This window comes from Macrotis lagotis, chromosome X (assembly GCF_037893015.1).
Source record: "Macrotis lagotis isolate mMagLag1 chromosome X, bilby.v1.9.chrom.fasta, whole genome shotgun sequence".
Lineage (NCBI taxonomy): Eukaryota > Metazoa > Chordata > Mammalia > Peramelemorphia > Peramelidae > Macrotis > Macrotis lagotis.
Window position 1 is genome coordinate 220,423,775 of NC_133666.1, and position 25,532 is coordinate 220,449,306.

Genomic DNA, 25,532 nt, shown 5'->3' on the forward strand with positions numbered 1-25,532 from the left:
AATCCCTCCAGGCTTCCCTGAATTCCCATCCCTCCTGGTTTCTAATAGAACAATAGTGTTCCATGACATACATACACCACAGTTTGCTAAGCCATTCCCCAATTGAAGGACATTTACTTGATTTCTAATTCTTTGCCACCATAAATAGGGCTGCTATGAATAATTTTGTAAAAGTTATGTTTTTACCCCTTTTCATCAACTCTTCAGGGTATAGACCTAGTAATGGTATTGCTGGATCAAAGGGTATGCTCATTTTTGTTGCCCTTTGGGCATAGTTCCAAATTTCTCTCCAGAAAGGTTGGATGAGTTCACAGCTCCACCAACAGTGTAATAATAACTGATATATTTCAAGTCCTCACATTGTGGTCACTTTACTCTGAATATATTCCAGCTTGTCCTTATCTTCTTAAAATGGGATACCTAGAATTTAATATGATAATCCAGATGTCATAACCCAGCATATAGTGAAACTACATCTGCAGTGTCTTTGAACTATATTTCTATTAATGCAGTCTAAGATTATATTAGGCTGTTTTTTGGGGGTGGTGGTGAAAAGGAGAGTTTGCTCTATTACACTGGTGATTCATAATAATGCAGCATTTAATTAAAACCCCCAGGTATTTTATATGTGCTATTAATGTCACATCTCCCCCCATCCTTTACTTTTAAAACTGATATATTTTGGCTAAAGTATTTATATCTGTAATATTTTTAAAAAGAAGTCAAATATAAGGTACCAAGTAAGTTGCATTTTTATTTAAATCCAAGGGAGAATTTTAAGAGTATGAGGAGGAGGGGAGTTATTGGTTCAATAGTTAGTTGGGAAGGGGTTATAAAGTCAATGACTATAGTTTTATCAAAAAACATTTGCCTGAGAGTCAAGATAGCTGATACCAGCTCTACTCTTAGCATATTGTATAAATCTGGACTAGTTACTTTACTTTTCAGCTACTTAGAGGAAAGATTTGAACTGGGCAATTGATAGAATCTCTTTTAACTTAAATACTGGATGATTCTGTTATTCTTTTCTAAGGTATGACATAATGAATGTTCTGATTCTGATGAAACTTCAGTTGCAACATTGTCCCCTGAAATCACATTGTAAAGTGTGATGTTTTGGAGGAGGGGGATAATATACATACATACATACATAAATATATATATATATATATATATATATATATATATTTATATATATATATATATTTATATAAATGCTAGTATAAGACCATCTAATCTGGTGCTTATTCCTTCTTATCTGAATCCCAATGTTGAACCTGTGACTGATAAACCAATACATTATTATGAAGAATAATTAAATCCTTAATGTCTTCTGAACTCTTCAGAATTTTGCCATATTTGTGGACCAAGCTTTTGGAGTTGCTGATACCCATTTTGGACATAGGATTCATTGTTAAGTGTTTAATTATAATGAAGTGATATGTAGCCTTTTATTATTGGCATATTAATTATGAATACTTCTGCTTGCAACCAAGTTTTTGTGGGTACTGGCAAGAATTTCAGTAAATTCTATAGCTTTTACTGCATAGTCATTTAATAGAACTGTTGGTATAATTCTAGGTGTTATACTCAATCCAGCTAATTATAGTGATGGAAGATTTGACTCGAGAATCTGAATTTCCATCCTGGGTATTGAGAATTCACTATTGCAAGGGAACAGAGAATCCTTCTCTGCAACTAAGGGTTGGTCATTATTTAGCTACCTTCTCCCCCTTCTCCAAATGCAATGGAACTCAGTGTGACAAATAAGTAAGCATATTAACAGCATCTACTGGAGATCAATGGATGGAATGCTGAACCTGGAGTCAGGAAAACACCAGTCTTCAAATTCAAATCTGGCTGGCCTTAGATACTTCTTTAGTTTTGTGAGACCATGGTCAAGTCACTTAACTTCTCTTTGCCTCAGTTTCCTTAACTATAGAATAGGAGATGTTATAAGGAATAAATGAGATAGTTTGTGGAAAAAAACACTTTTCATAGTTTCTGGCACATAGTTGGCACTATGTAAATGCTTATTGCTTTCCCTTCCTTAAACTGAATAAATGTCTTGCTCATGTATGTGTTATTATTTTTCAAATATGTGTAGTTGGTGGTATGATTTGATTTGCTTGATATACTCCTTTAAACAATACAGATTACACTACAGAATTCCTTTTCATTTTATTTGACTGTTTATCAAATCTTCCAATCTTCTAGGGATCATCTTCTAGAAAATCCCTTTATTTTGTGGGGCTACTAATGGTGCATGCTGTTTGTAGGTTATTCCTTACTAGTGTCACATATCCTTCTCTGGTTATTTATTTCTCTGGTGACATCCTTTAGAGACATCCTTCTCTAGTGACATCTCCTCTGCACTGTCCTTTGTGATTAGTAGATCTTTAAAGATTGATATACTGTGACTCATATGGTATAGTGGCACTTAAAAGTATATTGATGTGTCTAAAAGTGTCTGAAGACAAAGAAAGTTCTGGAGTTTATATATTTGAGAGAGGAATCCCTTGATTATCCTCTAATATACATCAGTACTGCATCTTAGAAACTATTGTTCCAGTCAGTATAATGACGCTTTGTCTTAGATTTTATCTAATGCTATTTTCTGTTCTTTTAACTAATATTTACTGAGTTTAAAAATATATAGTGATCCATTTAACTATTTCTAAATTGTGATTATGGACATTTTTGTTCATTGCCCCCCCCATTGGAAAAAGTGACAGTCACTTAAATAGGGAAATCAAGACATTTTAATAAAGATAGAATAAAAAGCAATCATTAAATTAATAGTTGTTAGCACCAATTGTACTATAAAAGTTGGGTCAGAAACGAATAAACAACAAAAAATCAAATAAGGAAACCCCTCCTTTCCTCTTTCTCTCCAAATTTCTGAACCAACAAAAATGAAAACATGAAAAATCTTGAGGCTTTATGTATTGCTAGGTGATCCATGGGTTTAAACTGGTCTGGGATTGTTTCCATTGTTAAAAGTAATGTTTAATATTTTCCCTTAAATAAATACATCCTTCACATTCTTAATTTGAGAACTTTTTACCCAGTTATATTTTTAAATGCTTTTGATTTTTTAGGATTAGCCTGGGCAGAATCACTGGGTCGGTCTCTCTCTCTCTCTCTCTCTCTCTCTCTCTCATTGTCTTCTCCCTCCCTTTCTCTGTCTCTGCGCTCCCCTCTCCCCCATTCTGTCCCCCCTTTCCCTCTCCTTTTCCTTTTCCTCTCCTCCTCTCTCCCTCCTTCTTTCTCCCTTTTTTCTTCCCTTCTCCCTCTTCTTTCCCTCTCCCTTTTTTCCTTCTCCCTCTTCTTCTTCCTCTCCCTTTGTTCTTTGCTAGCCCTTTGTCTCTTCCTCTTTCCTGAGTTTAGAGTTCTCTTTCCCTTTCTCATGAGATTAGAATATGGGCAAGAGCATTACATCAAAATGTCTTTTTGAATTTCTCTGTTACTTTTTTGGTAGTTTTGTCCTTAAGGTCACAAAAGAATTTAGAGTTGCAATTAGAACAGGTCTCAGTTCAGTTACTTCACTTGAGAATTTCTTTAGAATGCATTGTTCATTTTTCATTTGACCGATACTACTCTAACCTGGTAAAAATTTGTGAACCAGTTATATGGCAAAGGCTTTTTCTATATTTTGAAATCATTGCTATCAGCAAGAAAGGAGTACATAATTTGTTTAAAAGTATTTCCACTACTATGTTTCTTTTCAGTGCATTTATAGGATTGATATTTTATAAATCATAACCTGAGTATTTTCCTCAGAGTTTGGATTGCAAAACAAAAATGTGTTAGGAATTTTGTTATGAGAAAGCAAGTATATGGGTTTAATTTGAATTCACTGAAGATAGTGGACTTCTTAGATTTACAGTTAATGAGCTTTTTCTCTTAACTTGTTATATCACAATGGAATTGCAAATGGTTAGAATTGACAGTTCGAAACATGCTGAGATAGGGAACTTTAAAAACCCATTGTCTCTCTGGACAAAAGATACCAGCTGGTAAGGATCTGCAGAGTATAGTATTTTATATAATAAATTAACTTTTAAGTATAAGATATAGGTATAAGTACTATATGTTAAATGTAAAAGTTTCTGCCTAGCCAGTGCCAGGATGTCAAGTGCTTTTCTTTTTAGAGAATAAAATGCAAGTTTTTATTGTAGTAATTAATACTAAATCTGTTTTACATCCATTTAAATTAATCCAGATTATTCATGGCTCAGCCTTTTAAATAGTCTCATTAAATTTTTTATTGTTTTATATTTTTAGTATCTAGAATGTAGATGTTTCCCCCACTATTGTTAGGCCATTTTAGAATTTTGTACTTTAAAAAAATGACCAGCCAATAATAGTCTGTTATTTTGAAGTAATAAGACTTCTTTCTGCATTATTCCTATAACTCTCCTGAGTGCAGCTGAATCAGTTTAAAATGTTGTTGGAATATTTAACAAAATAAATAAAAAATGCAATAGAACATAGATGATGTTGTTATGTAGTTTCTCTAAGTATGGAACCAACAGGAATCCTCTTGTGCATATTTATATTTGAGATCTCTGCTTTAAAGTCCCAGGTTTTTTGTTTTTGTTTTTGTTTTGCTTTTTGAATTCTACTCTTTCTTCACAAATGTGTTTTTATTTTGGGTAAAGTATAACCTCCTCACCTCTTCTCTTTTCTCCAATTTTTACTTAATTCATTATGCTGTCTGTAGCACTGAGTGATCAGATTTGCTCAGAGTCATGCAGTCAGTTTGAATCTGGGGCAAGTTTTGAACATGTATATTTTTTGTAGGAAAGAGGGCATATTTTTTTAAAATTTTCAAATACTGAAAAATGTTCCCTAAACTATTTAGGGTTCTTCCACATTTATGATCCCACTTCACTAAATTCGCAGCCCCAGTTCCTGTAACATTGTTCTACTTTAAAGTGCTAGCAATTCTCAAGAGCAGTTATATTAGCATTAAGTTCCCAATCTGCTTTATAGAGACCAGGGAACTGTGCTTGTAGAAATTAGATCTATATGGGATAATCCCATTTACATGACACTAAATCACTTAGCACCAATCCCATCAGACAAGACTTTTTCTGCAAAGCTGGCCTGTAGATCCATTTTCCCCTATGGTAATCTCCAACACTCCATCATCAGAATTACAGACTACAGCAAGAGGGTATTCAGCAAAATAGGGTCTAAACTTGAGTCTAAATTCATATTACCTCATTCATATCCTTCACTCAAACCCATCCTTTCAGCCCCTCAACAGAATTTCATAAAGATTTTCTTTCTCCAGCAGCTGTTTTGGAAAAATAAAACACAAAAAAGGTTTAAAGTTTTGCTGCTCAATCTGAGGACTCCCATGTTTTAGGAGACCCATTATACAGCGGCTTCTGCCTCTCTAGTTCTGTACCCAGAACACCTTCTGACCCCCTAGCCATAAAGTCAGGGAGGAGCAGGAGCCTTCACAAGACCAAGGTGCTGTTCTCAGAGACAGTCCAGAGCCCCAAGATACTTCTAATTTGGTCAATTTTAGACTTACTGGTGATGAGTCAGGACTGTCTGGATCAGATCCTATGGGGGACTTGGGGGACTTATAGGGACTTGGTCTTCTGTCACTAAGTTCTTGTATGAACCTGTACTTAGTTAGCAATTGCTTGTTCTTCTTAGCTTTAACTCTGTGCTGTCTACTAAGTCAAAGTACTTTTTGCTGCTTCTGAAGTCTCTTCACAAGGAAGTCATGGATTCCAGGCATTTTTGCTAGGCTGGAATATTAGCTTTAGTTTTGCCTCTTCAGCTTTGTCAGTTCTTTTTTTCTGTTTTTCTTCTTTTGTTTACTAGCATCCTAATTCGTTTCTCTGCATCTCTTTCTCTTACATTTCTAATCATAACTTCTTTTGGCTGCCAAATGTGTATATTTCCAAAGCCCAGCACTAATGTCATTCCCCACTCATAAAGCTTCAGTGGCTCCCCATTTCTTCTTTTTATCTTTCATTCTCCATAGAGGGTTCTCAACCTCGGTTTCTGGAACATGATTGGTGATCCAATGATAGGGAAACTTTGGGACAACAATAAGAGTCAGGAAAGAGCAGGAGGAGTGAGGAGAACCTGTAGCTCCTTACCCTGCTGTGCTCCTGTCCCTGGGGCTGCTCAGTCAAAAATTTGGAACTAAAGTATTCTTGACTCTTGATGCTGGATCTCTTTCCACAGTGATGTCCTGACTCTTAGTTGATAATGGTAAAATAAAACCATATAAGTTTATTCATAATGCATATCTTTATTAAGCAACTAATTATATAATTTTTTAATGGATGGGAATATATCAGATTTTAATATGTTTTTAACTTTCCCCCCCCAGATTATTACTAAATATGTGTATGAACTCTTGGAAAAGGATTGCAATTTGAAAAAAATCTCACTACCTGTAAGTTATTTTTTTAAGTTATCCATGTTTATATTTCCAATGATAACTTTTATTTAGGGAAAAGACTTTTAAAAATCTTAATTTATTATGTTTGAATTTTATGATTTTATTATATTCATGACACTTAATTCAGAATAGGTTTTTTAAAGATACCTTCCTACATAATGTTGTATTGTATCTTTGGGAAAGCTTACTCTCTATATATTGTTGTTGGATATTATCTTCTCTGCTCATAAAATGTATGTGAGATATTTTGATAATTCATTTTTATTATTCTTTAGAGATTCTCATCCTTTTAAAAGAATAATAGATACTCATTGAACTTTTAGACTACAATTTGCGACCATCCATTTCATTTGATTGGCATGAGTAGTTGTATAAGAGTCTTCTCTGTATTCTTCTTTGCCTTTAGAATGAAAATAATTTTGCATTCTCATATAATTTCCTGATTTCTCCCTCTCCTTTTATGTATTTTCTCCATTTTCATTACCTAGCTTTTTTCCTAGTTTTTATTTGATGTACAGTACCAGCTTTCACCTTTTGTGAAAATTGAATACTTCCCTGAAATTATTGCACATTATTGTGCTGCTGAGGCAAAGGTTTGAGAATCTCTTTTTTCTATTTGATTTTGTAGAAAATTTATGTATTTTTTAGGGCAAAGTGTGAAATGTCAAATTTTATGCATATTTCCTTTTTTTTTGTAAAATGAGAAAGTTGACCTATATAGTGTCCTGATGTCCTTTCTTTCTATTATTTTAGATTGTGACATATAAAACTTTTAATAGTAGCAGCATTACTTATATGTGCCTAGTGTTTTACACCTTAAGTAACTTAACTAATGTATTTCTGATTTGATCTTCACAATAACCTAGGCAGATATTATTATATCTCTGCTACAGGTGAGGAAATTCACTACCAGTGAAGTCAAACGTGACTTGTCCAAAGTTGTAGAGCCACTTAGTTATAGAACTGAGGCTCAAATCTTTCTGTTTGGAACTTAGGTGCTTTCTTAGTACTCCAAACTAAGAAATGATGATTTTACTATGTCATTACCTTCATACTTATATATGCTGTTTTATTTTTTATTAAATTTTTGATTATTAGAAATTTACCCTTTTTTGTGAAGTACTAAAATTTGATGATTTTTTATTAGCGTACTACAGAGAGAATATTGAATACTGAGATCTTGTCATGAACCTTCCTAAAATTGGGGGATGTAAGACTTTCATAAGAGTTGCTGTACCTTTCACCCCTAAATTTGATGGTACATTATAGGACTTCCTTGGAAGAATTTAGTTTTATTCTCTGTAGGGCCCAAAGAGCCCAAAAGACTATCCCTTAGTTAGTTGCTAGGATCCTTTTATCATGTATATAACCATAAGCTTCACTTTAATTTACAACTTTGTTCCTTTCTGAAATACATGAAAACCAAATTCTTTGTACACATAAAACACATTTATTTCCCAAATAATCTTTCCTAGTCTTCTTTTTGATCACATTTCTCTCTCCAGTTTTAAATTTTTCTCAACTTTGATCATAAGAGACTAGGGCTAGATATTAATGCTTTTCTCCTCAAAGGCAATTCCAGATATTGCCATCTTCTCTACTCTTCCCCTCCTTCCAGCTCAGTTTGTTCTTCTCAAGGGCTCTTGAAAAAACCACCAGCCTACCCTCATTTTCTCTCTTTTCCAATATTCAATTTTACACAGTTGAACTGTGTATATGTATTCAGCTTTAGAGGTTTGCTGAGAACTTAACAGAATTTCCAGTCCTAATTTCTCTACTTTTACCTTCCTTAAATTATAAAGCATATTGTTTTAGGCTAGGCTGTTACACATATCCATAATTTAGCATTTCTAAATTTTCTTATTTTAGGATAAGTAATTTACTTAATATACTTCATGTTCATTGCTATCCCACTGTAATGATTGAATCCTTTAATCATTCAGCTGTTTGGATTGGTGTGAACTCTTATTCATTCCTAATATGTATTAAATGACACTGCTCATATATGTAATTTTTAAAAACTTTTATTTATTTAAGGCAATGGGGTTAAGTGACTTGCTCAAGGTCACACAACTAGGCAATTCTTAAGTGTCAGAGGTCATATTTGAACCCAGTACTCCTGACTCCAGGGCCAGTGCTCTATCCTCTAGGCCACCTAGAGGATATGTAATTTTTAAAGTAGAATAAGTATTTGTAGTTTTAAAAGAGAACTTGAGATATAACTTCTGAAAATAAAAATTTATAGATGTTAATTTTTTCTCTAAATACAACTCAAATATTAATAGGTTAATGGATTTATTTTGTAGAATACTTAAAACTAGGATTCTTTCAATGTTCAGGACATAATATATTCTGCTGTACCAGTAACAGAATTATACCATAAATTATAACAGAAATTATACCAACATCTGATTTCTTGAATGTCTTCCAGGCTTAAAAAAAAAATTCATTGCTTTTTTTTCCCCCTGAACTGAGAGGTGAGCTTCTGTAGTAGGAGATTTCATCAGCTTGAATGAGATTTTGGATATATACCCTGATGATCATTAGCACAGTCTCTGGCATAATTTGTATCTTTTGTGTTAGATATTTAGAACTCTTTTCTTAGAAAAGCAGAACAATTAAGAGTTTTAATATTACTTCTTTTTAATAATACTAGATTTAAACAACTCAGAGAAAATTTATTAATTATTCTTTGATAGTATTTTTATTTGCAGAATTTAAAAGTAAAAAGTATAAAATGCCCCTTATTACATTTATAAATTCACTGATATATTGTTGGTGATTTGTTTCTTTATTTCACATTCCTACTGATATTCTTCCCCGGTTGCATTTCCTCTCCACCATCACCTAGTACTATGATGATTATATTTCAAGCTAAATAAAGTTCTCAGTTGCCTTTTTAACCTCTCAGTTTTGCTTGGATATTAACCAAACAACACAGTTGAGTAAAGTGAGGCCAAATGTCCCCCATCTCAGGGACTGAATAATACCACTTTTGCTCCATTTTCAGGCCCTGCTGGCTTGGATCATAAGAGACTAGGGCTGGATATTGAACCTGGTCTCCTGAAAGGTAGTGTAGAGTATTGCCCCTGAGCCAGTTGGCATGCTTTTCTAGTATGTTTCGATGCTGAACTAAGTTTATAAGAATGTGGTAAATATAGTGTTGCTTATGTAAAAGAACATGCTTATTATCTTTGGAGTTAAATCCATTGTGATTGTAAGATTTCATACAGTTTGACAATTCCGAAGGAAAAAAATGATAATACTGCATGAAATATTTTTTCCCCCTCCATAATGTATCACATACTAAATTTAAAAATCACCCTCGTTACTAATGAATAGATTAAAAAAATAGATTAAAATTTTTTTTACTGGAAATTTGATGTCAAACTGAATTAAAGTTAGTGAAATAGTAGCTGAAAAATATTAGAAAATTTAAATTTATTAATAATTCACTTTCTAATTGTATAGATTATTGACTGAAATAAGGTAGCTACATAACATGAATATAACTTTTCATTATATTATGTTCTGTTGAAAATCTTACTGTGAGTAGAATAAATGTTACTTGAAGTTGATTTGCCTGTAAAGTGAGGTTGTACAAAAGAATGACCTTTATGTGCATTTTTTAGTGAAAACTTTGTTGAATGAAATACTACCATTTGAAGATAATTTGATTTGAAAAAAAGGAGAGGGGGCATTCCAGATTTGTTTAGGTTAAAAATGAAATAAGAATATTTTTATAACTTATAATATTTTATGTTTTAAAATTAGCACAATTAAACTATGTATATAAAATGTAAATTATTAGCAAGTTTATTGGTTCAGAGTGTTTTGTTAAAATGAGGTGGAAAATAAGCCTACTGTCATCAGTCATTCCAAAATAATTTTCCTCTGTAAGTCATGTAAAAGTCATTTTTAATTTACTTTTGATTGCTTTAACTTCATTAAATATTTTGTCTGTCATCTTCTAACTCTCCTTTACTCAACTAAAATTAATATATGCATTTTTGTCTTGGTTATCTTCAAAAAATTTTTGAGTAATATTTTAAAAATAGAGCCCAGTTATATAGTCGTATCTTAATGAAGGTTAATTGTATTTTGGTGTTAAATGTATGGTATTATTATTAGTATTATTAGTGTTTGACAAATTGATTCAAAGTCCTTCATGATCAAAAAAAACTCCCAAAATCAACTATAGTCAAAAAAAAAAAGAAATGAGAAAGTGAATAGTAGTCAGGATCAGAGACAAAAACCTTATTGATAAATTGTCTTATTTTTGTAGTTAGATGCGTTTCTGACTTTCATTAGAGGATTCCTTATACTACAATTTTTGCATGTTTGATAAGGGAGTGGCTTAGAAATGTCTCATTTAAAAATCTTGACTGATGTACAGTATAAACTGACAGCTATGTTATTTTCATCATTTGTTTTCTCATTGCCTTCTAATGCATGCTTCAATTTTTTTTGTGTATGATATGCTTTTCAGTAGTGGTCATTTTTATTTATCTTTGTCCTTTGCCTTTATTCTTTTTCTTTGTTACTTTTCATCTTTTCAATCATATCCATATTTATCATCTGCTGTTGCTTGTTGTAGAAATCCAATGCATATAAAATTAATGTAATTTTACTAAGCTTCTCACCTTTACTATTTCATTGTTACTAATAATGAGGCTGTCATTATTCCCCTTTGATTTCCCATATATTTAGTCCTTTACTTTAAAATTGCTTTGTGAATATGTGTTTGTTAGTCATCTTAATATGCTTTCTGAAGAAGAAAATACTGTCTCTACTGGTGACAGGAGCATCTACTAACCTAATTGGAAAAAAATAACCCACCTCAGAAGTCATTGGCAATGTGAGATAATGAAAAGAAATTTTAATATTTTATTACAACCCCAAATTTAAAAATTTTGTCTATATAAGACGCTGTACTATAAGGTTGTCATTGAGAACTGATAAGATTACTTGAAAATTACAAAAATTTGAACTATAACTTGGTTTTCAACATTTTTGTTCTTTTTCTTTTCTCTTTAATTGTCTGTGTGTGTGTGTGTGTGTGTGTGTGTGTGTGTGTGTGTGTGTGTGTGTGTGCGCGCGCGTGTGAGATATGTTGGTGGTACTGCAAAAGCTTGGAAATGGTTTCCAAGCAGCTAAACTTTTCTGGAACTTTTCCCTAGCAATTCATTACTATTAGTGAAGAAGTTTAAAAAAAAATCATATATCCAGCACATAAATTAGCCTTTTAGAGTTGAAACTTTCCATCAAATTGGGTTTTTTTTGGGGGGGGGGTCCAGGTAATTAGGATTCTTCCTGTCCACTTCTGTCTGAGCTTATTGTTATTATTAAGTAGTAGAACCTAGTGAACTTAGAAGTAACTGTCACATCCCTCAGTTTCTGTTGTTATTTTTGAGCATTACTTATGGAGGGAACATGGACTCAATGTCACTGTTCCACAACAACAGAAAAGGAATTGATGGTAAAGGTAGTAATACATAGAAGTTGGTTCATTCTCTGTCTTCCTGTTAGTAGTCAGTGACATTAGATTATCCATTGAAACTGGAATTAGTTAGGAAAGGTATGAAGGAAAGAAGTAATATTCCAAGTAGTATCTGCTGACATTTATATAATATGTTAGAGCATAAATAATATAATTTATAAAGTACTTTAAGTGCTTTTCCCATTTCTCACAATAATTTTGTAAGGTAGGTAAAGAAACAGTTAAGGAAATTGAGATTGAGAGATGAAGTCACACAGTTAGATAGGGGGAAGGAGGAGACTGAGTTCCTCTTGACTCCAAATTCATTGTTCTTTCCACTCTATTACATTAGAGGGTCAGCTTTTATGTTAAATTCTAGAGACTCAGTTTTTGCATGGAAAAATTCATATTTTCTTTTGGATTGTCTTGTGTGTCACAATATAGTTCTCATCCCCATATATATATATTTAAAAATATATTTGTATAGTTCTCTTTGTATAGTTCGTGTATAAAATTATCTTCTAACAAAATAGTTATTCAGAGAATAGTAAGACTAGATGATAAATCATACATTTTGTAAAAGGTATTGAATGTCATAAAATTACAGGTTAATGTAATCATAGATAACAGTGAATAAATGTATATAATAGAGTGAGATTATAATTTTGATCCGTGAATTATTTACTACATCTATCTCTCTCTCTCTCTCTCTCTCTCTATCTCTATCTCTATCTCTATCTCTATCTCTATCATCTCTCTCTCTCCCTATCCCTATCCCTATCCCTATCCCTATCCCTGTCCCTGTCCCTGTCCCTGTCCCTATCCCTATCCCTATATCTATACATCTATATAGATATATATATATGGAACAAGGAACAAACTTTGTGTAACTGGATATTATAGAAGAGAATTATAAAAACTGTTTTAGATGACAATCACCTTGTGGGAAGTTTTTAATAACTTTCTATTGTTCCATTAGCCATTAATTATTGTTTCTAATAAAATTTTGTTTCTCCATCTACAAATATACTTTCAATTGGATCTTTTGTCTTTTAGATATAAATAAAGACCAATGTTCCTTCTTCATAACATTTGTACACAAACATCATTATACCTTTTTTTCTTCTCAATGTAATCTATTTTGTAACTTTGTGATATCAATATGATCTATGGGTATCTTTGTTTTATAATTTTAATAGCAGCCATTAGATCTTTACTTACGTGCTATCATAAAATTTGTACTCACTATATAATTCTTTTTAATTACAGGTAGATGCTACTGAGAATGAACCAAAGAATTTTATCTTTATGAGTGAGGATGCAATGACTAATCCAGACAAACTGATGGTTTTAATTCATGGTAGTGGTGTTGTCAGGGCAGGTCAATGGGCTAGAAGGCTTATTATAAATGAAGATCTGGACAGTGGCACACAGATACCTTTTATTAAGAGAGCTATGGATGTAAGTGAAATACTTCTTTTTTGTTGTTTTTAGTTCTGTTTTCTTATGTATTAGAAATAATATTTTTTATTCAGATTTATGAAATGTATGTGCTCAGGATTTTAACATGTCCTAAAGTATATTTTAATCTTCAAATTTTAATTAGTTTTCTTACATGAAACTGTTTTGAGTTAGATTTGTTGTTATATAAAGAATAGGCAATAAAAGTCAAAATGTTCTTTTAGAAAGTTCCCCCTGAAGATTTGAGATTCTAAATTTTAATCATTTTTTTCATTATATTCATCTCTTTGAAATACTTATTTAGATGGAGCAATCATATAGTAAGTGCCAGACATTGTACATGGTATTGGGAATATAAACTTAAAAAGTAGATATTTCCTGCCTCCAAAGAGCTTTGCCTCTTATGGGGGGAGATATCTATACAGAAAAGTAGAAAATTGAAAACAAGCTTGGCAATTATTCCTTATTGTAGTTTAAAGTTAAATACATTTTATTACTTGATCAAAAAATGCAGAATTTTAGAATTTTCCCTTAATTAAAAACAACCAAAAAACCTATCTTTTTATTAGTATCTTGATTCAGTTTTGCACAAGACTCAAATAAAACACCCTTAGGAAATGACAAAGGAAAATAACATTGTAAATTGCATGTTAATCTAATTATTAATCTGAAATCAACATTCTAAAAAGAGGTATTCATTTTTAAAAGTCTGATATTTTCTTTGTGTCATTTAAGATTCTGTTCCATCTTGTCTTGGAATTAATTGTTCATATCAGTATTTGTGTTCTTTTTTTTTGCTGTTTCATTCATAAATTCTGTGAGCTGTCAATTTCTTTTGGAAACAATATTTATTTTTATATGTGGAAATAGAATTCTGTAGATAAAGTGAAATTATGTCCTATTTAAAAGGCTTATTCTTATAGCAAGAGTAGTTATTTTAGGAATGTTGTATGTATGTATCTATAGGTTATATTTTGTTGAGAAGTGTATAGTACTAATTTTTCATAATGAAAATTGGATAGATATATTTAAAGTAATACAATTGTTCTCATTTATATTAATATTTAAATGTTAAGATCAAGTGTAAATTTCAAAGGAACAATTTTGTTTGGAGTTTTTTAGGGTTTGACCAATATAAAGCAAATTAAATACCTTTATTTGTCTTTAAGTTTTTTTTAGTCATCTTTTTAAAAGATTTTTAATTTCAAATTGTTTTCTAATATAAATATTTTATTTGATTTCAAGTTATATAAAATAGTAGTTTCTACCAATCTTTTTTTTTTGGATGGTTTTAATTTTACAATTTTTATACCCTTCCTTTTCTCCCCTACTCCCCCCATAGAAGATCTTTATTTTTATTTTCATGTTATGAATATATCAAAATGGAATGTTTTGAGAGAAAAAATATTCAATGAGGAAAAAAATATTAGAAATAGCAAAGTTATGTAGTGGATAAGACAGTTTTTTTAAAAAAATTGAAGATAATTAATCTTTGGTCTTCGCTAATCCACAATTCTTTCTCTGGATACAGTTGGTATTCTCTAACACAGATCCCCTAAAATTGTTCCTGCTTATTGCCCTGATGGAATGAGCAAGTCTATCAAGGTTGATCATCACCCCATATTATTTGAGTTTACATTGTTCTGGTTCTGCTCATGTCACTCAGAATCAAATCATGCAAGTTTCTCCAGGTTTCTCTGAAATCCCATCCCTCCTGATTTCTAACAGAACAATAATATTCCATCATATACATATACCAGAATTTACTCCCCAGTTGATGGACCTCCCCTCAGTTTCCAATTCTTTGTCATTTCAAAGAGAGCTGCTGTAAATATGCTTACCCTTTTTCATTTATTGATCTTATAATAACAAATGAGTTGAATTAATTTCCTTTTGATTTGACCAGTAAAAGCTCATAAGCAAATAGAATTTTTAGTTTAAATACCCTTTAGTATTGGAGGGCCTTACAGAAATAAAAGTTGTATCAGACTTTTTCATTCTATGGTTTTATTAAACTTTTTAACATTTTGAAATGAATACCATTGTAGACACTTTGAATTTAAGTAAAAGATCTTTGTGAAATATTTTTTTAAAAGAAGGTATGCATATTTTTAAAAGAAGGTATGCATATTTTGAAACTCATTTGCTAAGAGAAATCGAATAATTTTTTTTTAGTTTTTTTTTTTTTTTTTTTTGCAAGGCAATGGGGTTAAGTGGCATGCCCAAGGCCATATAGCTAGGTAATTATTAAGTGTCTGAGGCTGGATTTGAACTCAGGTACTCCTGACTCCAGGGCTGGTGCTCTATCCACTGCGCCATCTAGCTGCCCTGAATCAAATATTTTTGACCTATTTTTTGGGAAAGGGAAAATCCTGAATGATGATTTCATTAGTTTTGAAAATTCCTAATGGGGGAAATCCCTTCATTGATATAGAACAATTTGTATGTAACTTCTCTTATTCAAGGGTTGAGAGAACTTGACAGCACTTTAGCTTAAGACTTTATGAAACCAAGACTGTACTGTATTTGTTATATAAGATTTTTATGATTTGATTCAATAATAAATGTACATTTGCTGAAGAACCCAATATATTAATTTGCTATACATAGTCACTATTTATTTCTATTTATACTCTCATTACTGTATATCATTCTGTATATCTTTTTTGCTAAGTTTTCCTGGTTTTTGCCATATTAAATTAGTAACACTTAAATTCATTTTCTAAAGTAAAGTATTTAGATTATATGCTTAAATTCATTTCAGTCATTGACTTAGAATCAGAACTCAGGTATGTCATTTCCTTATATACCTAGGGGCTGTAAGGATGAGATTTGGGGAAATAAGGCAAGCAGATTGTCCTCTTACCTTTTCCTTTATTTCTTTTGACTAGTAAACCAAATGTCAGAGAAGAAATGATTTTTTGGTCACTGAAGGATGAGAGCTATTCTTTGTACTCAAAATGGTACTGGTGATATATTTAGAGTAATAGTAGTCTACTGTTTAATTTTGTTTCCTAGGAAGGCCTGACTGCTTCTGTATGATAATTTGGCAAAAGTAAGGAACCATTAGAATGATGTGTTTGTACTTGTTTCATAGATTGTTTACCCCACTTATTTTTTTTATTGACTTTTTATATTGTAACTGTGTATATACAGTTATTAGCTTATGAGTTTAGGTCTCTGAGCTCATATTTAAGAGATTGTCTATTTTTTCTTCCTTTTGTATACATATACATATACATATATATATATATATATATATATATATATATATATATATATATAGAGAGAGAGAGAGAGAGAGAGAGAGAGAGAGAGAGAGAGAGATATTGATATTGATATTCTTCTTTATTTTTCCAATTGCATGTTTTGGTATTTTTTCAACATTCATCCATTTTCAAACTTATTGGTTACATATTTTCCTACCACCTTCCATTCCCTCCCCTTCCCCTTGGCAGCAAACAATCTGGTAAAAGTTGTATATGTACATTTCTATATAACATATTTGCATATTAGTCTTTTTGTGTTAGAGGAATTAGGATAAGAAAAAAGAAAGTAAACATGAGCTAGGAAGGAAAACATAAAAGGTTTTAAAAAAACCAAATACATTATACATTTCATATTCTGTGGGTTTTGGTGTTTTATCATCTGGATGTAGATGACATTTGTCTGTAACAGGTCTTCCAAGGTTGTTCTTGATCTTTGTGAACTGCTGAGAGGAGCTGCATCCATCACAGTTAATCAACTCATAGTGTTACTGTCAATGTGTACAATGTTCTTTTGATTCTGTTCTCTTTGCTTAGCATCAGTTCATATAATTCTTTTTATGCTTTCTCTAAAGTCTGACCACTGTGGTTTCTTATGGAATACTAGTACTCCATTACATGCATAAACCATAACTTGTTCAGCCATTACCCAATAGATGGACATTCCCTCAATTTCCAATTTTTTTGCCACTCAAAAAGAGCTGCTAGAAATATTTTTGAACATGTGGGACCTTTCTCATTTTTTATGATATCTTTTGGATATAGGCTTAGCATTGGTATTGCTAGGTCAAAGGGTATGATCAGTTTAATTACTCTTTGGGCATAGTTCTAGATTGTTCTCTAGATGGTTGAATCAGTTCACAGCTCCAATGCATCAATGTCCCAATTTTCCCATAGCATCTCTGACATTGTTCCTTTTCATTTTTTGTCATCTTTGCTAATATGATAGGTGTGAGGTGGTACCTCATAGTTATTTTAATTTGCATTTCTCTGATCAGTAATGATTTGGAGCATTTTTTCATATGGCTATATATAGATTTAACTTCTTCATCTGAAAACTGTTCATATCCTTTGACCATTTTTCAATTGGGGAATGATTTGTATTCTTATAAATTTGATTCACTTCTCTGTATATTTTAGAAATGAGACCTTTATCAGAAATACTAGTGAAAATTGTTTCCAAGCTTTCTGTTTTCCTTTTCTTTGTTTGTTGTTTGTTTTAGATTTTTCAAGGCAATGGGTTAAGTGACTTGCCCAAGGCCACAGGGCTAGGTAATCATTAAGTGTCTGAGGCCAGATTTAAACTCAGGTACTCCTGACTCCAAGGGCAGTGCTCTATTGCGCCACCTAGCCGCCCCTTCTGTTTTCCTTTTAATCTTGGCAGCATTAGTTTTATAAGTGCAAAACCTTTTTAATATATTCAGAAGCATCCATTTTGAAATTTATAATGTTTTCTGTTTCTTGTTTGGTCTTAAATTTCTTCCCTTTCCAAAGATCCAAAACAGATCTCTTATTTGGTCTTTGATATTGTCCTTTATGTCTAAATCTTGTAACCATATGAGATAAGGGTCTCTGCTTGGTTTTTGTCATACTATTTTCCTGTTTACCCAGCAGTTTTTGTTGAATGTGAGTTCTTATTCTAGAAACTAATATCTTTGGATTAGTTAAACTGTAGATTTGACTATTCTATTATTTATTTTGTATCTATTTTATTCTGCTGGGTCCATTATTCTGTTTCTTAACTAGTACCAGACAATTTTGTTGACTACTACTTTATAGTATAGTTTTAGATCTGGTAATGTTAGACTACTTTCTTTTGAATTTTTTTCATCAATTCCTTTGATATTGATCTTTTGTTGCTTCAGATGAATTTTGTTACTATTTTCTCCAGCTTTGTAAAATAGTGATTTAGTTTGATTGGTATGGCATTGAATAAGTAATTTAATTTGGATAGAATTATCATTTTTTATTATATTAGCCTAACAACGAGTAATTCTTTAGATCTTTATTTGTGTGAAAAGTATTTTGTGATTGTGTTCATATATTTTCTGAGTTTGTCTTGGGAGGTAGATGCCCAAGTATTTTATGTTGTCTACAGTTACTTTAAATGGAATTTCTCTTTCTATCTCTTGCCCTTGAACTTTGTTGTTCATATATATAGAGAAATGCTAATGATTTATGTGGGTTTATTTTATATCCTGCTAATTGTTTCAAGTAGTTTTTAGGAGATTTTCTAAGATTCTCTAAGTATATTATATTGTCAGCAAAGAGGGAAAATTTTGCTTCTTTGCCAATTCTGATTACTTAAATTTCTTTTTTTCTTGTCTTATTGTTAAGGCAAGCATTTCTAATACTATTTTAAAATCTTTTTATTTTTATTAGGTACTTGTCCTCCAAATTTGGAATTAAAAAATTTCTTTTTATAAAACAGAAATTATTTTAGTATTTAACAGAGTTCTTAGAGTACTTACCTTCACTTCATTGTATGATGATATCATAATTAAAAGATAAGCAACATATAAAGTTTCATATCTAAAATGGATATTGCTCTAAAATAGGTATTGCTTTGGAGCTAGTCAGTATCATTTATATTTCATGATACTAATAATAATTATAATTCCATAATTGTAAGTTTCTATTATAACATTTTTTCAGTGGGGCAAGTTATAATTAGGAGTGCTGAAATTAGTTAATATAGCCCAAGAATAAGGAAGATCTTTTGAAGACATCTAAACCGGACCTTTGTTAACAGACATCCCAGACCAATGAGAGAGACTTTGATCAAGCTTATTTTCTTCTTGGCCCTTCTTAGCAAATCATTCTGATACTTAAGAATGTTTATTGGGTATAATAAATCCAGATTATTTTTAAAAAACACTGATTTTTCATAGTTTATTTAACCAAGTAGTTTATGAATTGCTCAAAATTGATTTTTTTCCTGGTCTGATCTCCTACCATTTTTAATTCCTTTTGTATATAACTCTAAACTGGGAGAACAAATGAAACCCAAGTCATTTTTTCAGTCACTTCTCTAGGAAGCATTAATATTTGAACATCACTTTTAAATACTGATTTTTTTTTGAATCTAGAAATTACAGAACATCTATAAGAAATACAATTAAATTTCAGTGTATTTTCTAATAAAACTTGAAGGCTTAGGAGATGGTTTATTTATTGGAGCATTTGGTTATAGAAATATTCTTCTACAGCCTCTTGGAAATCATTGTAATCAGAATTGACTTGTGATTCAATTATGTTGGCAATTTCAAAACTGATTTATAGCCTTTTAACTTTTAAATCTCTTAAATTCATTTTTTAGTGGAATAGTTAGTTTTTATGCATTGGTACTTATGTGCTTTGTAATTTGTTTCCCTTTTCTTTTTCCAACAGATTTGCAATTCAGTGAATTGTTTACAGAATAAAGAAACTCTCAGAAAAGTTGTTTGAGTCATTACAGATTGTTATAAAGAGTATGGTTTTTACTACTATTCTGGATTTAGTGTATACTATATAGTATCCACCTCTTAAGTATAAATCTTGTCCAAAGTCCTTTTCAGAGTGAATTCAAGACCATTTTTAATCTAAGTAATGAAGAAACTAGAATTTAATTTGATCACGTGAAAATTTCAGTAGAATTCTAGGAAACAAATATGAATGCTGAGTAAGCATTTGTACATAATGTTTTCTTTATGGGGCATTTTCCTTAACTATTATTTGTTTTCTTTTTTGTTTTTTTGTTTTTTGTTTTTGCAAGGCAGTGGGATTAAGTGAATTGTCCAAGGTCATACAAACTAGGTAATTATTAAATGTCTGAGACTGAACTTGAAGTCAAGTCCTCTATCCATTGTGCACCTAGCTGCCCTATCCTTGCTATTATTGATTACAGTAATAGTACATAGAAAATCAAGTAATAATTTAATAAAAATATGTTAAATGATTACATAGTGCCAAAGACATGTTGGCTTTAATATAGAAGACATAGTTTGATCAGGAGTTACATGATCGGGAGTCATAAAAAATTGGTTAATTTCTTAGAGTCTTTTAAATCTAATCTGGTCCTAGTGAATATGGTAGTTAAAAGTATGGTGGTTTAAAAAACATAGATATCAGAAAGAATTTTTAGTTCAGTGGGTACATAGATTCTCTAATAATAGTCTAGCATTGAATTAACCATTCTAAAAGATAAATAGTTTGATACTTACATATGTACGTATATGGGTATTTATATTTTTGGTAAACATATTTAATTGTGCAAAATATATAGAGATACTCTTGTATATATGTTTTTTGTTTATATCTATATGAACTTATGAGTATAAACCTCTAAAATCTTTAAAAATTGAATTTATATTTAAGAGTAATGAATTTAAACTAATTTAAGTAACCTATGAAAATATTTAAAATACTGAAAAAATTTGCTTAAAATATTAGATACTTAAGCAATATTAGAATTGGATCATTTTCACTGTTGGGTTGAAAAAGTTCAATGATATAAAATAAAAATAATCTTAACTAATAACAAATGTTGATTAAAGAAAATAGAAGTATTACATAATAGAGTTCATAGAAGATTGTTCAAGACATGAATCTCAGAAAAGGTTAAAAGCTTAGTATATTTCTGAACTGACAGGGTATATAAACCCACACCAGCCCCTCTGCCAGTGAAGGAAAACAATGAAATGACAGCTCTTGTGTTTGGAGAGAGGTTGTTAACGACAGCTTATTCCTTTATGATTTCAACTCTTGACAGAAGACAGGTCTGCTTGTTGCATCATGGCAGATGTTATCATTACCTTCTGGCCCTGTCATGAGTGAATTGAAAAAACTCACTTGCAGTTCTGAAAATCCAATTACTTTCAGGAATTTTGGCTACCATTTCTAGGATAGATGTGAATAAACCTTTCTATATGGCTGTTGGCCTCTGCATATCCATCATTATCCTGTACTATTGATTTGGATGAATTTTGCAATGGATTTTGAACCAATTAACTATATTATTAGAATCTTATTTTTTAGTATATAGTAGGTTATAATAATTTATATAGCACCATGTGTTAAATTTTTCCCCAACCCTGACCTAAATGAAATATTAATATAAGCTTTCTCTTGTGTATACGAGTTGAAATAAAGATTTTAAAAGAATAAGTTCTTTTCAATAAAAGTTCAAGAAGAGGAGAGAGATTCATGCTTAATATTAAAGTAGTTTGGAATAATTTTTAAATAAAAACATCCTAATATATTTTTTATAGTTTTCTACTATATGCATATCTATAATCCATATTATACATTTTCTCCTCTATCTTATTGGATACCTAGAAGTGACTCTGGAGAGTTAGAAAAGAGGAAGTGGGGGTGTGGATTTTTGAAAGTATGTCAAAAGCCTTGGGGTTTGCATAGTATGATCAGAATTTCAATGGAGGTTGAGATGAGTTTAAATGCATAGATGGTGAACAAAAAAATCTTGTTTAATTTCTGTCATGTTGTTCTTTTTTTAGTCACTCTGATGTCTTTTTCAAATCTGCTTTACTCTTGAGCTTTGTGCTACTCCATCCAAGATCTGGGCTTTCTTCTTTGTATTTCGTTTTAACTGCTGATCCCTTTTCTGTGGTGTTGCTTCCTTTAATATCAGCTGAAGCGGTCTGAATTGCTGAATCAAAGCTGTTTTGGAAGAGAGACAGTGTTTAAGATTGTGCAGGGTGAGATTCTCTGGGTAGAAGGTAACACTTCCTGCAGTTATAATCAATGCACTTGACACTTTCAAAGGCAGGAGAAGCCATGACTTGCTCAGGGGTTAAACTTTTAAAATAACTTCCCTAGGGAAAAATGCCATCAATAAAATGGAATAATTAGTTGAAAATTCTTGGGTAGCCTAGGTTTATAAAGAAAAGATTAGAGAATAGGTCAGGTTTGCATTTACATTCTTGCTTTTCTTTTCCTTTTTTTTTTTAAATCCATGCTTTTGTTTAAATTTCATAAAGCCCTGAAACCTCAATCATTTCTAGTATTTTTTTGAGCATCTCATTTACATAGTAGAATAGTATTATTTGGGGAGAACTATAAAGAAGAGGAGAATACAGATCTTTTAAAACTAATTGGAAATAATTAGTTGAATCTAAGCTTATAAAATTCAAAGCTTTATCAAATCATGAAAAATAGCTATTTTATTAATAGAAGACGCTCTTACTCTAACTCAATAGTCTTTGTATGGCCAATAGCTTATATTCCTATAAACTTATATTCTTATATATAAATATTTAGCATTTTAAATTAAAGTGTGGTTGTCATAGAAAGTGAATTATAATACAAAAATAAAGTAGTATTCCAAGGAAGTTATTCAGTTGCTTTTTGTATATTGATATCAATTACATATGTATGATTTATCAAAAGCACATTCCAATTACAGATTCTAATTGAAAGAATATTTTCTATGAATAACAAATGCAAAGTAATAATATTATTATATACTAATGGTCTTAGTTTGAAAAAAGTTATCTTTTGTAAATATACTACTTTGTAATTTTTGCAGGGCTTGCAATTTATATTTTCTTTACATAAAAGTTATTCAAGGTGGTAATTCTGGACATAAATATCACATAATTGTCTATATTGAATAAATATTAGATATTCAGCATCAGTAACTTGTGATAATTAAGCTCCTCTGAAATCTAATTGAGAACTTTTTAAAGTTAATGCAGTATATGCATTAAAACTCATTTGTTTTATGTAACTTTTTGAAAGTTATTAGTTTCTGCTTTTTTTTTTGGCTATTGCATAACTGATATATTTATGTTTAAAGATTTTCAAGGGCGGCTAGGTGGTGCAGTGGATAAAGTACCGGCCCTGGAGTCAGGAGTACCTGAGTTCCAATCCGGTCTCAGACACTTAATAATTACCTAGCTGTGTGGCCTTGGGCAAGCCACTTAACCCCATTTGCCTTGCAAAAAAAAAAAAAACCTAAAAAAAAAGATTTTCAAAATGCTTTACATGAATTATTTGAATTTTAAGCACAAATTCATCAGTAATACAGATATATATGTGATACACACACATACATATATATATATATATAATTTTTTGTTGATTCCTTTTATTTTTATATTATAATTAGTTTTGGAAATATATCCTTTCCTCTCCCTGTACTTCGGGATTGAACCATCCCTAATAATAAAGAAAAAAGTAATTAGAAACATTGTCTCCTAGCTTTCAATTAGAAGGAGGGAAATTTATTTTATTTCATGTTCTAAAGGGCCATGATTATGTTTTCAGTTACTCACTTTACTTTAAATTTCTAAGTTGTACTTAATTTAGTGTTTTTCTATTTACATACCTGTATATATAGAAATCATTTTTTATTGACTCATGCAAATTTCTCATTCTTCTCTGAAATCTCTGAATCAAGACTTTACAATCATCTCTTCCAGCCTCTTCATTTTACAGATGAGAATTGTGATTTGCCCAAGGTCAATTAATAAGCAGTTGAGCCAGGAATTGACCAAGTACAGAGACTTCAAATTAGTGCTCTGTTCTGTATCCCTTAATGTTTTCCCTTTCCTATTTCAAAATAATACTCTATTACCTTCAAATGCCACAGCTCTTTTCAGTTATTTCCTAATTGATTCATATCAATTTTGTTATTTTTGTTGTTGTTGTTTGTTTCCACAAAGATTGGACTCTAATTTGGAACTTTGTTTTTTGTCACTTACATCTTTTAAGGACTTATCTAGTATTGGGATTTCTGGGTTTAAGATGTGAGCATTTTTAGTCATTTTCTCTTGCCTAATTATAAAAGGGGATTTAGAACAGTTGGACCAATTCACAACCACACTAATACTGTATAAGCATGCATATTTTCTCAAAGTCTTTCCAACAATGACTGATCCATTTTATGTCATCTTTTCCTGTTTTTTATGTTTTACTCATTTTGAAAATTAGTAAATTCATTTTTTCTCATCTTCCCTTGGAAAAAAGAAGAATCAAACATATGATGAATGTAAATATTTAGATAGAACAACCCCCATATTTGTCTAAATAAAAAAGTCATAATCTAAACCCTAAGTTTATCAGTTTTTGCTAGGAGATGAACTGATTGATCCTTTTAACAATATTGATGTTAAAGTTGTTCTGCTGATTCTTCCCACTCATCCATTTATATAAGTTTTCCAGATTTTGATGCTGCATTTTTCTTCATTTATCATTATATAATTGCATTCCATTACGTTCCTTTGTACCGTAATTTAGTTATTTTCTAATTGATGGCCATACCCCTTAATTTCCAGTTCTTTGACATTGCAAAAGAGCTGCTAGAAATATGTGTGTGTGTAATGTTTTAACATGTAGCTCTTTCTCTTTAGGGTCTAGATCCAATAATGGTATCTGTTTTTCTCAATTTCTAGGGTGTGAAGTGAACCCTTAGTTGTTTTAATTAGCTAGTATTTCTCTTGTAAGTAGTTAAATGTACCATGTTTTCAAATAGTAATTTATAATTAGCAATTCTTCTGAAAACTATTCATATCATTTGACTACTTAACAATTGAGGGAATTCTATATTTGGGTCATTTTTCCATATGACTTGAATATTAAACTCTTATTAGTGATGTTTATTGCAAATTTAAGTTTTTCCTCTCAGTGATTCCTGAGGGGTTTCTCAGTGATTTTGTTTATGTAAATGTATATCACATATTTGTAATTCCCATTTTACAGATTAGGAAATTGAAATTCAGAGAGGGGGAAGTGACTTTGTCCATGGTTACAACAATTAAGTGTGATGGATGGGGTCATTAATCAGTTGATCATATTTTTCTGATCCCCTAGTCCTGAACTATACCACCCTGTGTTTCTTTTTACTTTTTTTAAATTTAAGGCAATGGGATTAAGTGACTTGCCCAAGGTC

The 25,532-nt window shown here is 31.1% G+C and overlaps 1 protein-coding gene across 20 annotated transcripts in view; it reads left to right on the forward strand.

The window, feature by feature from the left end:
* Nucleotides 1–25,532, forward strand: part of ARB2A (ARB2 cotranscriptional regulator A) — a 490,274-nt gene that overhangs the window by 126,783 nt on the left and 337,959 nt on the right. For 17 of the 20 annotated variants that reach the window (XM_074201383.1, XM_074201397.1, XM_074201387.1 and 14 more), the window contains 2 exons: nucleotides 6,365–6,430; nucleotides 13,185–13,376. The exons of 1 other annotated variant lie outside the window; for it this stretch is intronic. In XM_074201383.1, coding sequence (XP_074057484.1) covers nucleotides 6,365–6,430; nucleotides 13,185–13,376 — 258 coding nt within the window. The remainder of the gene's footprint in view (nucleotides 1–6,364; nucleotides 6,431–13,184; nucleotides 13,377–25,532) is intronic. 2 more of the 20 variants (XM_074201398.1, XM_074201389.1) reach the window with 2 other exon arrangements.